General features: G+C 34.6%; 1 protein-coding gene across 5 annotated transcripts in view; it reads left to right on the forward strand.

Moving 5' to 3' along the window:
• INTS2 (integrator complex subunit 2) overlaps positions 1-16,603 on the forward strand; it is a 52,529-nt gene that overhangs the window by 26,841 nt on the left and 9,085 nt on the right. For all 5 annotated transcript variants that reach the window (XM_038547965.1, XM_038547961.1, XM_038547962.1 and 2 more), the window contains exons 14-19: positions 640-816; positions 1,823-1,931; positions 5,903-6,007; positions 8,248-8,412; positions 10,049-10,250; positions 13,474-13,599. In XM_038547965.1, coding sequence (XP_038403893.1) covers positions 640-816; positions 1,823-1,931; positions 5,903-6,007; positions 8,248-8,412; positions 10,049-10,250; positions 13,474-13,599 — 884 coding nt within the window. The remainder of the gene's footprint in view (positions 1-639; positions 817-1,822; positions 1,932-5,902; positions 6,008-8,247; positions 8,413-10,048; positions 10,251-13,473; positions 13,600-16,603) is intronic.

Consider the following 16,603-nt stretch of genomic DNA (forward strand, 5'->3'; position numbering starts at 1 on the left):
GTTTTCTAGAGACTCTTTTATTTATAAAGAACAATGAACGATATATGCATTGATATATTACCTTTATCATTGTTTTCATGATTTAGTAAAGTTATTTTTCAGGTAGGTTGTATCCTCTTCTTTATATTTTTAGCACGTGAAACAGATAAGAATTAAGAGTCTGAATGCATACTCAATGTATCCACATGTTCTCTATCCATGTGTAGTTAATGATAGTCTCCCATAAGTGGTTGCCAAAGCCATTTTTTTAAATCTATCTGAGGATTTGTTATGAAGAACTATCCCTCTCCCTAAATTCCTCTGTGCTGTGGGGTCTTTTACAACACAGATGGTGCTCTATATACAGATATAGTAGGGACTTAAAATATTTTTCCTACTACTTAAAAAATTATAGATTAAAAACCCAAAATCCAATCATCAATTATATTTATCTTCCACTAGACAATAATAGTCTTGATTAGGATGTAAAAGTAATTCATATTTTTAGATCAAAGACAATTGTGAAACTGGGTAATCTATTTGTAACTGCTAAAAGCTTATAGTTTTACTGATTCATAAATCATGTCAAGTTGTATGTGTTTACTAGATTTCACTTTTTCTTATTGCCATAATTGATTGAGTGCTTATAACCTTTTTTAGGACTGGATTTATAGACAGCTGTGTGAGACCTCTACTCCACTTCATCCTCAATTACTTCCTCTGATTGACGTGTATATAAATTCCATTCTTACTCCTGCATCGAAATCTAATCCAGAAGCCACGAATCAGCCAGTCACAGAACAGGAGATCCTCAGTATTTTCCAAGGAGTCATTGGGGTAAAATAGTTCTTTACGTTTATTAGTTGATTTTTCTTTTCTTCTTCTGACTTGTTCCATATTTTTTCTTTGATTATTAGAGGACTTCTAGGTGGTTCTGAATTTGAAATGGGATTACATTTCTTCAGATCACTTATGAAATTTACAAGTATGGCATTAGTTTCAAGTAGTTTGTTGAAGAGGCACTTTCTGAGGAATTCTTTAAAAGAGCTACCTTTTAAAGTCTAAAGAATGCCCGAGAAAGTGTGCTTAACTAAGGACTATTTGGCATTTCAACACGATCAACAGAGATTTGTTTAGCTTCTTGGGAATCTAAGATACACTTAGATTCAAATGGGAAATTTGAAAAAAAATTTTTTTTCTCCATTTTTTAGAAGGAAAATATGGTTGTATTTTTCACAAATGTATTCCAATGTACAATATGTTTTTTAGGAGTTATTTTCTTTTTTTAAATTAATTAATTTATTTAAAGATTATTTATTTATTCATTCATTCATTCATTCATTCATTCATGAGAGAGACAGAGAGGGAGAGAGGCAGACAGATAGGCAGAGGGAGAAGCAGGCTCCATGCAAGAAGCCTGATGCGGGACTTGATCCTGGATCAAGTCTTGATCTAGGATCACACCCTGGGCTGAAGGCAGCACTGAACCACTGAGCCACCCGGGCTGCCCAGGAGTTATTTTCTTCATGGTAATTCCAGGTAATACTTGAGACTCCTGTAAACCTTTTTCAGAAGCAGCCTGATGGATTTGCTGTTGAGGAACAGCTGAAGTCTTTTTATTTTTTTTTTAATCTTAAAGATGATTAAGCATGTTGTCTTTCATCGCCTGTGCCATCTCAAATTTAAATTTTGAGTTGTGTCTTTGAGTTTAGTGCAATGTTGCTCTCATTTTATTGAACTTGGGAACAGTAACACTGAATAGCCTATTTTAAAAGCTTTTACCATCAAAAAAGTACACATGAAATTTAACAATATTTAAAATTATTTATAATATTACCTCTAGGGTGACAACATCCGCCTTAATCAACGTTTCAGTATCACAGCACAGCTTTTGGTGCTTTATTATATACTGTCTTATGAGGAAGCTCTCCTAGCAAACACAAAGACTTTAGGTAAGTTATACATATACATAGGGAAGTGTTTCTAGTGATAATTCATTTTATTTGCTTACATTTTGTTACTTTCCAAGCTGTCATATGAGAAAATAAGGTCAAATATTCTAACAGGCTCCATTATCATTTTATAATCTTTGCAATGAAGGCATTATATACTCTGATGTGTGAATATATGTATGTGTGGGCACATAACCACCTCTTGAGGCTCAGCCTTCTTTTTAGCAGGCTAAATTAATAACTGAATTGTCTGTAGTTTAGTAATTTTAGGGACACTATTAAGTGCCTACAAATTAAGAGATAAACCTGAAGGAAGTATAACTGAAAATTTTTTGCTAGATTTGAGTCTTTGCCCTACCTTCCTTCCACTAGGTGAAGAATAACAATCTAATGAAAAACAGTTGAAAAAAATAACAGAGGAGTTTCATTTTGCTATAAAATTATCATTGAACTGGGCTTTCAAACATAGCTACCGTATATAATAACAAAAGTTAGATTTAACATAGAAGATAGCATATAAAGCAGTATGTTTTCTTTTGTATGTGAAAAAGAAAATTCACTTGTATTTTAGGCTTGCTAAATGTATGTAGTTCCATATTTGAACAAAAAATTTCATTAGAAAATTGTAGGCATTAAATATAATGCAGGGAAAATTCTTATAAGGGTTGTTATTTTGCCACAGCTGAGTGATTATACTTTTTGAAAGCTATAAATCAAAGTTACTTTTCAGTGTTTGGCAGATCCTTTATTTATCTGAAGTATTGTGTTTTAAATATACTGTGAACTTCTTAACTGCTTTTCTTTTTCCTGAGTATAATTGTTAAGGTTATACAGATGATATCTCATAACTGTGATTATAATCTTTGTCATATTAACCAAAAGATGGGCTAATAATAAGCATTAGTAATAGTCTGCTACTCTTATTCACATGTAATGAATTCTGTTAAAGAATATGACACTTGTGGGATCCCTGGGTGGCGCAGCGGTTTGGTGCCTGCCTTTGGCCCAGGGCGTGATCCTGGAGACCCAGGATCGAATCCCATGTCAGGCTCCCGGTGCATGGAGCCTGCTTCTCCCTCTGCCTATGTCTCTGCCTCTCTCTCTCTCTCCCTGTGTGACTATCATAAATAAATAAAAATTAAAAATAAATAAAAATAAAAATAAAAAAAGAATATGACACTTGTAATTTAATAATAGAAGAATAAATTATAAGGAGGTGTTCTTGTGAAGAATTCAAACCATTAATATTGTAGCAGGGACCTGGATACACCCTTATTTTTTACATAAATGAATGTCTAGCAAAAAAAAATTTTTTTTTTTATACAAGAAAGTACAGAGAATAGTATAGCCAATGCCTGTGTATATACCATGAGGAATTAATAAGTACTCAAAATTTTTTAGGACTGGAAGAATCTTTAAAGATTATGTTTTCCAGTCCCTAGTGACGTGCTTAGTTGAACCCAGTGTTCCTATGAAACTACTCTTCTTTTTAACTTGTTATTTTATTTTTTAAAGATTTTATTTGAGAAAGCAATAGAGAGAACGTGAACAGGTGGAGGGACAGAGGAAGAGGGAGAAGCTGATTCCCTGCTGAGCAGGGACCCTGATGTGGGGCTTAATCTCAGGACCCTGAGGTCATGACCTGAGCCAAAGTCAGATGCTTAACTGACTGAGCCACCCAGGTGCCCTTCCTGTGAAGCTGCTAGTCTTTATATAACAGTCTGATGGATCTCAGTTAGAAAGTTAAAGGTTTTAGGTTAGGAGTACAACTCAGCCTAGAATGCATCTTGGGAAAGGAACTAAAGTATTAAAGGAATGTTAGTGGGTTTTTATAAGATTCTAGGTGAAAGGTAGTGGTGGTTTGGACTGGTAGAAGGATATATGCATTTTGAAGGTAGAATTGAGAGGTTTTGCTAATGGATTCATGAGATTTGAGAGACATGAGCCAAGGTGGATGTGGAGGCTTTTGGCCTTAGCTTAAAGAACAGAATGGCTATCAACTAAAATATAAGAGCCTGGGGAAGGAGCAGATTTGTGAGCGACCAGGAACTCAGTAATGGGTATGTTAAGTTTGAAATGTCTGATAGATTTCTAAGTGGGGATGTTAAGGAGACAGTCTATACACACACACACACACACACACACACACACACTTGCCTGGAATTCAGGGGAGGTACCTGGACTGAAGCTTTGAGAATTTATACATAATATTTGATATTTAAAATCATGACATTAAATAAGATCACCCATGGACGGGAATGTGGGAGATTAGGAGAATATGATGTTTGGATGCCAAGGGAAGAATGTTTCAGAGGATACAGGGATCACCTATGTCAAATGATGTTGCTAGATCAGTTAAGGTTAGGACTGAGGCTTAGCTGATTATAGCGTATTGCTTGCTGGAGGCCAGTTTTACTAGTAAAGTGGTAGAAAGCTGGATTGCAGTGGATTGAAAAGAAAATTAGAGGTGATAATAATGAAAACAATGAGTAGAGACAGCTCTTTGGAGGAGTTTTAAAGAAAGGAAAACAATGTAATTGGAGAGGAAAGTAAGGTCAGGAGAGGGCTTTCTTTCTTTCTTTTTTTTTTTAAGGTGAAGTAGTTGAGAGAATGTATGTTGTTGGGAGTAATGTAAGATTGATAATGCTGAGAAGAGAATTCCTGGACTGATGTCCTTGAAAGGCAGTGGGATGTAGAAGACAAATGAAGAGATTGGCTGTTCCTTGGAAAATTTTTCTTCCCTAGATGAGGAGACTTTTTCCTAGTCTAGTTTTTCATCTCTAAGAAAAATAAATGACTGTAGAATATGTCACAACATGGGAGAACTTTGCTCTTTCATAGTCAAAAAGGTAATTTTTCTGCCTCATATTTATTCCTACATGTGAAGTTGTATCGTAGTTTCAGTATATTAACTGTTCTGTGGTTTTAGCCGTATAATAAAAATTATTAGCAGCTACCAGGTAGCTGCAGATGCTCACATATGGAATTCGGGAATATGAGTTGGAGCAAAGTTATAGAATGTCATAGCAGTTTCAAAAAAGTGTGTGTGTATGTCTGTGTATTTTCATATGCACATATATTTTTGGTTTGTTTAAAAAGTCTTTATATTGTATATGTTAATTTTAGTTAAATATTGTATTGATACAAAAGAATGTGTATAAGAAATAGAGTACTATAATAAATCCCAATGTACTAATAATACCCAATTAGAATATGAGCATTATCATTATATTTCCAGTTTTTATTTATTTTATTTTTTTAAAGATTTTATTTATTTATTAATGAGAGACACACAGAGAGAGAGAGGCAAAGAGGCAGAGACACAGACAGAGAGAGAAGCAGGCTCCTCAATAGGAGCTTGATGTGGGACTCGATCCCAGGACTCCAGGATCATGATCTGAGCTGAGGGGAGATGCTCAACCGCTGAGCCACCCAAGTGCCCCAGGACTTGTTTTTTTAAAAAAGGAATTATTTGCTGACTGAAGATAGAAGTTGTGAGAAAAGGGAGTCAAATTCATACTGCCTAACTTCCTTTAAAAAGAGTCACTATAATACATAATTAAATTAAAACTATTGAAATCATGAAGCTTTAAAGCCATATGGTCATGACTGAATTTTAGTCTTCCTAATTTGATTAGATTTGGGAGAGGGTTGACTTACTTATCAAGGGTTTTGTTTCATTTTGTTTCATTTGTTTTTGTTTTTTCAGGTAGGGCACTTCTGCAGATGGCTTCTCTCTTAGGATTTTTCTCCTCACTAGTTTCATTTTGGGGCATTTTCCAGATCTTGCCCTTAGATATGTTCTTGCTCTTCCTTTATGTCCACTATTTCTTCATTTTTTGTGACAAAAATTTATAGATTCAGTGAATTAAAAGCAATCTAATGTTGTTTTTGTTCCATTTTGGTTGATGGTTAAGATCGCTGTTGTTAATTACAGTTTTTATCTTCTGCTTTGTATCTTTCACTGACAGCCACCATGCAAAGAAAGCCCAAATCATATTCATCATCTTTAATGGATCAGATTCCTATCAAATTCCTTATTCGACAGGCTCAAGGGTTGCAGCAGGAGTTGGGAGGTATTTGTTTTGCTTGCTTTTTACTGCTAACATTTGTTGTTAAAAAATACCTTCCTGTTTATAGTGTTATAAAGTGTAATAGGTGCTTAATAATAATAAAAAAATCAAACAATTCAGTAGTGAAATTCCTCTTTACCTCCCTATCTTATTCCTTGCATTCCTCCTTCCCCAAAACCCAGTTTTATTTTGGTATGTAATTTTAGACATTTTTTCTGTAAGTTGAACCATATGAAATTACAGGTATTCAACTTTTTTTGACCTACAAAAATACAGTTTCATATGGTTGAAGTTAATAGATACATGAGTAAAAAATTTTTTTTTAACTATGAATGGCATTAAACCTTATCTCTTCTGAGACTTGTTTTTTTCTCTTGGAGACTTAGAAATGTTTTTATGCCAGTACATGTAGATCTACCTTACTGCTTTTAATTCCTCCATAATACTCCATAGCATCGAATTACTATAGTTTTTACTGTAAAGCTATCAAATAGATATATAATGATATTTTTTGAAATTCGATTTTTTTCCTTAACACCTCCTCTTATAGTGTTTGAGTTTTTTGTTTCTTTGAAGTTGGGAGTTTTCTTTTTCTTTCTTTGTTATGGTTGATTTCAAGCAGGAACAAAGATGGACCTTCTTTAGTCCCCTTTAGCCAGATACGTGCATTTATTTTTACTTAGATCTTTGCATAAACTATTTCCAAGGAAATAATGTTATATTTGGCAACTAACATTTTATTGGAGAGATTATGAAATGTAGGTTAATTTTCACTCTGGTAAGCAGTCATTTTGTGACTGTTTTGAGATAGTCTTAACTATACATGTAGTTGTGCATGTGGATATTTAAACTTTAAAATAATATTATTGATTGTTGCAGCATTTTTTCAAACAAATATTAATTTTAAGCAGTTTCTTTGACAAAGGAAGCAGGTATTCTCCCTACTGGGACTAAGTGGCATGATTTGATCTAAGTTGCATAATAAGGAGATTATTGGATGAAAAGTACTTTTATTACCACTAGTACTGTTGCTGCTATTCTTATAACTCTGATGAGGATGATAATAATAATATAGTAACAACAATATTTATTAGGTATTTATGTGCCAAATCTTTAGCGTAGTGGTATTTCATATATATAAGTAGACATTTTTACAGAATCATCATCATTTATTTTATCATTTAAAATACCAGTCATGCAATCATCATACGATTTCACTCATGTAGAATATAAGAAATAGTGAAAGGGACTATAGGGGAAAGGAGGGAAACTGAATGGGGAAAAATTAGAGGGGAAGACAAACCATGAGAGACTCAAATAACTCTGGGAAACAAAGGGTTGCAGAAGAGGAGGAGGATGGGGGGATGGGGTAACTGGGTGACAGGCACTAAGGAGGGCACTTGATGGGATGAGCACTGGGTGTTATATATTGGCAAATTGAATTTAAATTTAAAAAAAGTCATGAATAGTCAAACTGCTGTAAACAAAAGGTTTAGAAAGAAGACTTTGATTTAGTATGAGAAAGTTTCCCATTCCTTTTGCCTTTCCTTAATTAATTCTTCTTGAAGGAAGACAAATAGACTGCCTTGTACAAACTGTACTGCTTCAGTTGGCTGACATATTTAGCTGTGTGACTCTGGGAACTTTAATAAATGTCTTTCAGTCTGTTTTCTTACAGTAGAATGGAGACAATATTGTTTACCTTGAAGGGATGTTACGGAGAAATGAAAAAATGTACATAGAGTGCCTAATATTTTTTTAGGCACTCAGAGTGGGCAACTTGATTTTACCCATCTGTAGCAGTGATTCTTAACTGGGTTGGAAGAGAGCACATGTTCTTCTATAGACACCTATCAGAATTTCTGAGGAAGGTCTTTCTCAAATCATATATGATCTCCCCCAGATGGACATTCTTTTCCTCTTTTTGTCTTTCTCCCCATTGCCCTCATACTTGAACTACTGCTGTGTCAACATGAAGTCTTTTATGTTGGGATAGGGTGGAAGAAAGCTGGAGAACTTTTGATAAAACTAGTAGTTTCCACCTTTTTGCATATCAAATCTTTATTTAACCAGATTATCTGGCTGAATTACCAAACAAATTCTCAAATGATAGTATGCATGCATAAGATGTGCACATTCCTTTGGTTTGCCAAAAATGAAAGAGACAAGGGAGAGGGGAGAGAGGAGAAAAGATTTTGGTTTTGCGAATGAAGAATCCAGTTGTCTTCTTGTAAATTTTCAAGGGTTGCATTCTGCTTTACTACGTCTCCTTGCAACTAATTATCCACATTTGTGCATTGTGGATGATTGGATCTGTGAAGAAGAAATCACAGGGACTGATGCCCTGTTAAGGCGAATGCTACTGACTAATAATGCCAAAAACCACTCTCCTAAACAACTCCAAGAAGGTAGAGTAAATTGGATACTCCTTTTTATACCTTTAGTAGTACAAAGAGATGTTAGGCTCATTGAAATCTTAAAGTCATGCAGAATTTTCCTTGGTATGTAACAATGTTTCGTCAATATGTTTAAGTAATTTTGAGTTTAGGGAGTTTTAACCTTTTTTTTTTTTTTTAATTTTTAAAATTATGTTATTTATTTATTTGAGAGAGAGAAAAAGAGAGTGCCCCAAGTTGGGGGAGGAACAGAGGGAGAGGGACAAGCAAACTCTGCCATGAGCCTGGATCCCCTGTGCTGGGCTCGATCTCATAACCTTGACATCATGACCTGAGCCAAATCAAGAGTTGGACTCTTACCTGACTGAGCCACCCAGGCACCCCAGGAGTTTTAATCTTTTCTTTCTGACATGCTTGTATCTGTTTACTCATAGTTTCTACATTACAGTACTAAATAGTACTGTAATGTAGAAAATACTATACTGTAGAAAATACAGTACTAAATAGTACTATGGTTTAGGAAGGTCCTAAACTGGTCAGAAATAACTACTATAGAATAGAGCAATGTACTTGCCATTAATGGAAATGTTCAAGCATTGTCAATTAGAAATGTGATATGAGCCACACATATAATTTTTTTTGAGTCACACATATAATTTTTAACTTTCTATAGCCATATTAAAAAATAGGCAAAAGTAATTCTAATAATTGTATTTAACCCAATATTTCAATATATTATCATTTCATCATGTAATCATTATAAAAATATTAATGAGATATTTTACTATTTTTCCAAAGAAAGTCTTTGCCATCTGGTATATATTTTATATTCAAAGCACATCTCAGTTTGCACTAGCTACATTTCTTACATGTTCAGTAGCCAGATGTGGTGACTATTCTGTTGAAAAGCACAGTTATAGATATTTTTTACTAACAGCAGTCTGCTGGATACTTACATCTTATAAAGGGGGCCCCCCAGATGGAAAATATTAAGAAGTTTGGATCTTACTGAATATTACTACCAAAAGCAATACTTGGGTATATTTTCATGTTTCAGTCAACTTTTATTTATTTTATTTTCTTTTTTCTTTTTTTTCTTTTTTTCAGTCAACTTTTAAAACTAATTTGATTCACCAAGGAAATGGCATTTATCTTTGGGTTACTAATGTGTTTTTTAAAATGGGATTTTTAGGGATGCCTGGGTGGCTCAGCAGTTGAGCATCTGCCTTTAGCTCAGAGTATGATCCTGTAGTCCTGGGATCGAGTCCCACATTGGACTCCCTGCATGGGCTCCTTTAATAAATAAAGTCTTTAAAAAAATGAGATTTTTATAACTTTTATCTTTATGATTATTTTTATAAATATACGTAACATTAACTTTTCTTAGGCCCCTCCTTTTTTTTAAAAGATTTTATTTTTTTATTCATGAGAGACACAGAGAGAGAGGCAGAGACATAGGCAGAGGGAAAAGTACCTTAGGCCCTTATTTTAAGTATAGCCAAAACTTGTGGCCAGGATTGAAAGTTTTACTCTTTTCAGCAACAGTGTTTCCTTCATTTGGGTGGTGTGTAGTCTGATGGGACAGTATTAAATAATTTTTGGTAAGCTGTATAGAATTTAGATCATGACTGCTAAGTTTTCCTTTTAGCATTTTCAGCTGTCCCAGTAAGTCACACACAAGTGATGCAGATTCTGGAACACTTGACTCTACTCTCTGCCAGTGAACTTATACCTTATGCAGAAGTATTAACATCCAATATGAACCAGCTGTTGAATTCAGGGGTTCCACGGCGAATTCTTCAAACGGTCAATAAACTATGGATGGTTCTTAATACTGTGATGCCCAGAAGGTAATTTCAGTGTATTGTTTCATGTAATAAATAAGCGTATAGCAGTGATTGTATACAATAACTTAAATATTGAAAAATTGTTGATTATCCGACAATATAAATCCATTCTGAAGACCACTAATTAAAAAGTAGTTATACCTTTAAGGAAAAGAATAAACTTTAAGAAACAGAAAACAAAGTATTTTCAAGTTGAGAAAGTCCTTTAAAAATGAATTCTCACGTATACTCATTTGTGGCTAGTTGTGATTTAGATCACCATGTGTCTTGCAATCCTTGCCATGGCTTCAAATTTTGCTACACATTAAAATCACCTGGAGATCTTTTAAAACTCCTGATCAGCAAGTTGTAATACATGCTAATTAAATCAGAGTGTCTGTTGGTGGGAGTTAGCAATTACTTTTTTTAAATTTTTTTTTAAAGAATTTCCTGAGTGATTCTAGCACCCATAAAGTTTAGAGAACACTGGATTAATTATTTTGCCTTTAGGAAGATAAGTCTCTCTTGTTCCATATATGGCATCAGAAACATCTGGTCTAAATAGGTGATGGGGATTAAGGAGTGTACTTGTTGTGATGATGAGCACTGGGTGTTGTATGTAAGTTTTGAGTCACTAAATTGTACACCTGAAAATAATCTTATACTGTATGTTAACTAGCTAGAATTTAAATAAAAGCAAATCAGAACCCCTTTAAGTAGGAAAACAAACACCACCTAGTCTGCTCTAAAAGAACCTAAACACTGGGCTAGACTTTGATTTTGATTTAATTGGTCTGGAAATATTTATGCTTTTTAAATTTAATTTTTACTTATGTCAAATAAATACACGTAACTTAAGAACTTAAATAGTATATTCCTTTCCATTTTGACTGTTGCTCCCCAGAGACAGCTGTTTCCAGCTCTTTAACCTTTTTATTCTGGCATTTATATCCCCCCATCTATCTCAGTAACATAATTACTAGGATTTCCTGACTTTCCAATTGAGAAATTTTGTCTTTCCACTATGCAAGATGAAAAGTTAACCCTCTCACCTGTTTCCTCCCCTGTGAGTCCCTCTTCCCCCAACACACTTTCCCTTCCTTCACTTCTCCCAACAGAGTAATACCAAAATTTTGGTTAAAGTAGTATTCAGTGTGTCTGTCATTATGACTACATCAGTGCTATTATTATAGTTGACATATGCAGTATCCTTTGATTACAACCTCTTATACAACTGCCTTCCTTCATACCTCACACACATACCCTGAGTTAATACTTCCCTCTTCAAAAAAAAAAAAAAAAACTTTCCTCTTCATTTTACTTGGGTTTTTTGTTTTCATTTTGTATTAATAACTAATTCATCCCTAAACTCCATTATTGAGGGGACATTTACTTTAAAATTGTTCTAACACATCCGGTAATTTATCAGTAGCACTTTATTCTTGGAAACATTCCTTTTATAGCTTTCCATCTTCATTTTTTAGTTTGGGACATGCACAGAAGCCATCCTGGAATTGCTTTTGTCTCTCCTCGTTGAATTCCATGTTTTTTTCTCCGTCTTGGTTTAGTTCCTTTTTTTAATGTGAGTGTAACTCAAATTCAAGTTGCTTCCTGAGAAAGAGTGTTTAGGGAATTTATTTATTGTTTTGGACTTGCATGCGTGAAAAGGGTTTTATTCTTCCCCTCACATGTGATTGGTTGTTCTTTAGCCTAAGTGTAGAATTCTATCTCAATTTTCCTTTCAGAAATTTGAAGATTTAATTTTACTGAATGAATTGAGCTTCCCTTATTGCTATTAATTAATCCAGTGATATATCAGTTCTCACTCCTTTGTATGTGATTGTTGTTTTTTTCTCTTATATTGTAGGTTTTTTTTTTCCTTTCACTGTTTTCTGAAATTTCATGATATATTTTGTGTATGTGTTTTTTTTTATTCATAGTGTTGGGTGCTTGGCCTTTTTTTTTAGTCTGGGGACTAATGCCTTCATTTCTAAGAATATAATCTTGGTTTTTTTTCAGTGATTTCTTTCCCTCTGTTTTCTGTAATTTTTTATAATTTAGCTTTTAAGCCTCTTGTCATAAAACCTGATTATCTAATTTTTTTCTTCTCTTTAAATTTGTCTTTTGAATTTACTTCAAGTATTTCCTCAATGTTATCTTCTGATCTTTCTTTTGAATTTAAATAATTTGTTATATTCTTTTTTTAAAAGATTTATTTATTTATTTATTCATGAGAGAGAAAGAGGCAGAGATGCAGGCAGAGGGAGAAGCAGGCTCCCCGCAGGGAGCCTGATGTGGGACTCGATTCCAGAACTCCAGGATCACGCCCTGGGCCAAAGGCACACGTTCAACCGCTGAGCCACCCAGGCGTCCCTAAGTTGTTATATTCTTAATTTTTAAGAGCTCTTACCCAAGTATTTTTAGTTTTCTTTTTCTTTTTTTTAAGTAGGCTCCATGCACAGCATGGAGCCCAACATGGGGTTTGAACTCATGACCCTGAGAATGAGAGTCGGATGCCTACCTGACTCAGTTACCCAAGTGCCCTTTACCTTAAGATCTTTAAATGTCTCCTGTTCTTGTTTCATATATGCAATATTCTATCCTTTAAGGATATTATAGAGTTTTAAAAGTTTCTCATCCCTATATTGTTTCTTTGAAGTTTCCTTCTGTTTGCATATTTTAATCTTTTTCAAACTAGATGCTTTACTTAAGTGTCTGGTAACTCTTAGCTATCCACTCATATTTGAGAGTGGACAAGCTCTGTGTGCAAGATGGGGCTGATGGACTCTTGGGCTTCACTGTGAGAAATTAGGTACCCTTCCTATTGGCATATCCCTTAGTAATTCTGATGTGTACTTCAGGTTAGTAATCACTTTTATAGTTTATTGATGTCTAATCTCAAAGTGGCATCTCACATTGAGATTTTATGATGATACGGAACCAAGGCTTAATTTATGGGGCCAGATACAGTTTCATAGTGCTAAGGTTTTAATTCATACTTTTATTCTTATATGCCATGATTATTCCATTATAACCATGGAAGCTTTTTGAAACTATATTTGCTGTTTTATTTTCATTTGTTTTAGAGACATCATAATAAGTTAGATTTCCATAGTTCTTAATTTTTCCAAGTTCATTCACACCTGATTAATTTTTTCCTGATTTTATCCTTCTAAGTTAAGACTGGATGGCTATAGGTTTCATCTATAATATAGCTGTTTTTGAACATGTGATTATTTTTCATCAGGCTGTGGGTAATGACAGTTAATGCACTTCAGCCTTCAATAAAGTTTGTACGACAACAAAAGTATACTCAGAATGACCTGATGATAGATCCTCTCATTGTCCTAAGATGTGATCAGAGGGTACACAGGTAAGTGTCATTTGAGTTTCATTTTTATTCTGGAGTTATACTTTGGAGAGTCAAAAGAAATTGGAGAAATTCCGTTTACGTCTGTCTTAGTGTTCTTGTAGGTAATTGGCAGTGTGAGCTGTGAGGTTTTTTGTTTTTGTTTTGTGTACATTTAAGAACTATTCAGTTTAATATTTATTAGTAAAATCTAGCCTTGTTAGCATTTTTGAAAAAGGCTTTTAAAAATTTACTAAATATGAACCATTACATAAACTATCATCTTTTTGGCATCCTCAGTTGTGAGAAGTTTCATTGATTAGTTTCATTGATTCCACATTTGTCCATAATTCCTTGCCAATTGCTGAACTTAATCAGTTGCTCTGAAGTGGCTTCACCTTAACAGGCCAATTTAATTAATTCACATCAATAATATTTGAATTTCCAATTGTTGTGCTAAGTCATATCAGTTATATATAGGTTAAAGTGATTATCACCTATATGGAGAAATAAGACAAATACATGTAAAGTTAAATAATACGGTCGCATGCAGATGAATGGTACAGTAAATGGATGCTGTTAAAGGTTCAGGAAAGATGCAAAAGAAGTGGGAGCTGAGTAGTATTTTAAAGATTTATTTATTTACTCATGAGAGACACACAGAGAGAGGTAGAGACACAGGCAGAGGGAGAAGCAGGCTCCATGCAGGAAGCCTGACATGGGACTCAATCCCGGGTCTCCAGGATCACACCCCAGGCTGCAGGCGGCGCTAAACTGCTGCGCCACCGGGGCTGCCCGCTGAGTAGTATTTTAAAGGATAGAAATGGGGTTTAGATGAACAGACACTATAATGATGGGGGTAAGGGCTTAAGGAAGGCATTATGGGGGAAAAGGAACAATGTGAGCAAAAGCACAGAAGCACAGATGAAAAAGCCTTGGGGTGGAGGGGTAAGTTGTTGAGAGGAACATACTTTAGGAATGTCAACTTAGGGGTCAGACTGTGGAGGGCCTTGAATGTTAGGCTAAAGAGGTCATTTAGGTGGTAACTTAAGAAGAGAAGCTTTGTGTTAGATGGCCTAGAGGGGAAAGAAATTGGAGTTAAAACTTAAGTAAGACATACACTCTCTGAATGTACTCATCAGTCCTCAACCTAAGGGATGACATTTATGAAGTGACAAAATTTGCAAAATCAGCCACATATGGTTTGGTGAGATCAGGGTCTCATAGGAAATACGAGTCAGGCGAATGAACAGTGTAAGTGACATTAAGTATCTAATAAAAGAAAAATAGCAGTAAATAACACTTCCAGACAAGAGTAACTTCTAAAACAATTTATCAGTCTTAATAATCCATTTAAATAGGTAACGTTTCATCTGAATTGCCTCCAGTTATTCAGGAAGTTGTTAGATTTTGCTATCATAATGTATATAATGTTTTCTTAGCCTGGATTTCCACTTGTGAACTTTACCCCACATTAATAGATATTCTGATATTAATTGGCTGCATAGTATCCCACATAGATTTGCTTTGCCTGACCAAATCACTATTGTTGGACATTTTGTTTATTTCTATTTTTTGTTATTATCAATATTACTGTGGTGACTATTCTATATACTATTTCCTTAGAGCAGATTCTTTTTAAAAAATATTTTATTTTTTAATATATATTGAAATAATCTCTGTGTCCAATGTGGGGTTCAAACTCAGAACCCTGAGATCAAGAGTTGTATGCTCTTCCAAGTGAGCCAGCCAAGCCAACCCAGAACAGATTCTTAAAAATGGAATTGTAGGGGAAAAGTAACATTCTTATTTTCAAGACTTTTGTATTTTTTATATTCATATTTTGATTCATATTCATATTTTCATTCTGCCACCTAGAAAGGCTGGACCAGTTTACATTTCCAAAGCAGTGTTTGATATTATACTTTACTACTTTATATAGGTAAAAACTTGATTTTTATTTTAATTTTTTCTAAAGATTTTATTTATTTGAGAGTGAGTGAGAGAGCACAAGCCAGGGGGATAGGCAGAGGGAGAGGGAGAAGCAGGCTCCCCGTTGAGCAGGGAGCCTGACGTGGGGCTCTATCCCAGGACCCTGGGATTATGACCTGAGCTGAAAGTAGATGCTTAACTGACTGAGGGTGACTAAGGGTGGCACCCTTAGTCAATTTGTATTTTAGATTGAATATTTTAATATGCTTATTGGCTATTGATATCGTTTCTTTCTATTTTAGTCTAGTTTTTTATTGAAATGCTTATTTTTTTTTGATTTGGAAAGAGTTCTTCATAAAGGATATTAGCTCTTGCAGTTTTTTTCTTTGTTCTATTTTGCCTTTTTTTTAAAGATTTTATTTATTTATTCATGAGAACACACACAGAGAGAGAGAGAGACAGAGACACAGACACAGGCAGAGGGAGAAGCAGGAATCCATGTGGGATTCGATCCTGGGTCTCCAGGATTAGGCCCTGGGCTGAAGGCGGTGCTAAACCGCTGAGCCACCTGGGCTGCCCCAATTTTGCCTTTTAATTTTGTTAATTTAAAAACATTTTTTTACTAAGTGATCATTCATATTATTTTTTATATATTTTTAAAGATTTTATTTATTAGAGCAGGTGCGTGCCCACGAGTTGGGGGAGGGGCAGAGTGAGAAACAGAATCCCGCTGAGCACAGAGCCCCATGCAAGGCTGGATCCCAGGACCCTGAGATCATGACCTGAGTCGAAATCAGATGCTTACTTGACTGAGCCACCCAAGCGCCCTGGGCTTGGCTTTTTAAATTTTAGTGGTTACTAATTTATTTATTTTTTTGTTTCCTTTTTTGTATGTAATTCTTGTATTTATTCTTACCTCCTTTAATTTAATCTGCAACAATCTTTGTGGAATGAATAACTGTAAATAACTTATCTCAGGTCAAGTGGATGAAGCACTTTTGGAATAGTGAGTTGTCTTGCTCCAAAGGAGAAACAGGAATAGAAAGAATAAATATTCTGTTCTAGTTTCCTTCATCTTATCAATTGTAGAATGTTT

Source organism: Canis lupus, chromosome 9, assembly GCF_011100685.1.
Source record: "Canis lupus familiaris isolate Mischka breed German Shepherd chromosome 9, alternate assembly UU_Cfam_GSD_1.0, whole genome shotgun sequence".
Classification (NCBI taxonomy): Eukaryota; Metazoa; Chordata; class Mammalia; order Carnivora; family Canidae; genus Canis; species Canis lupus.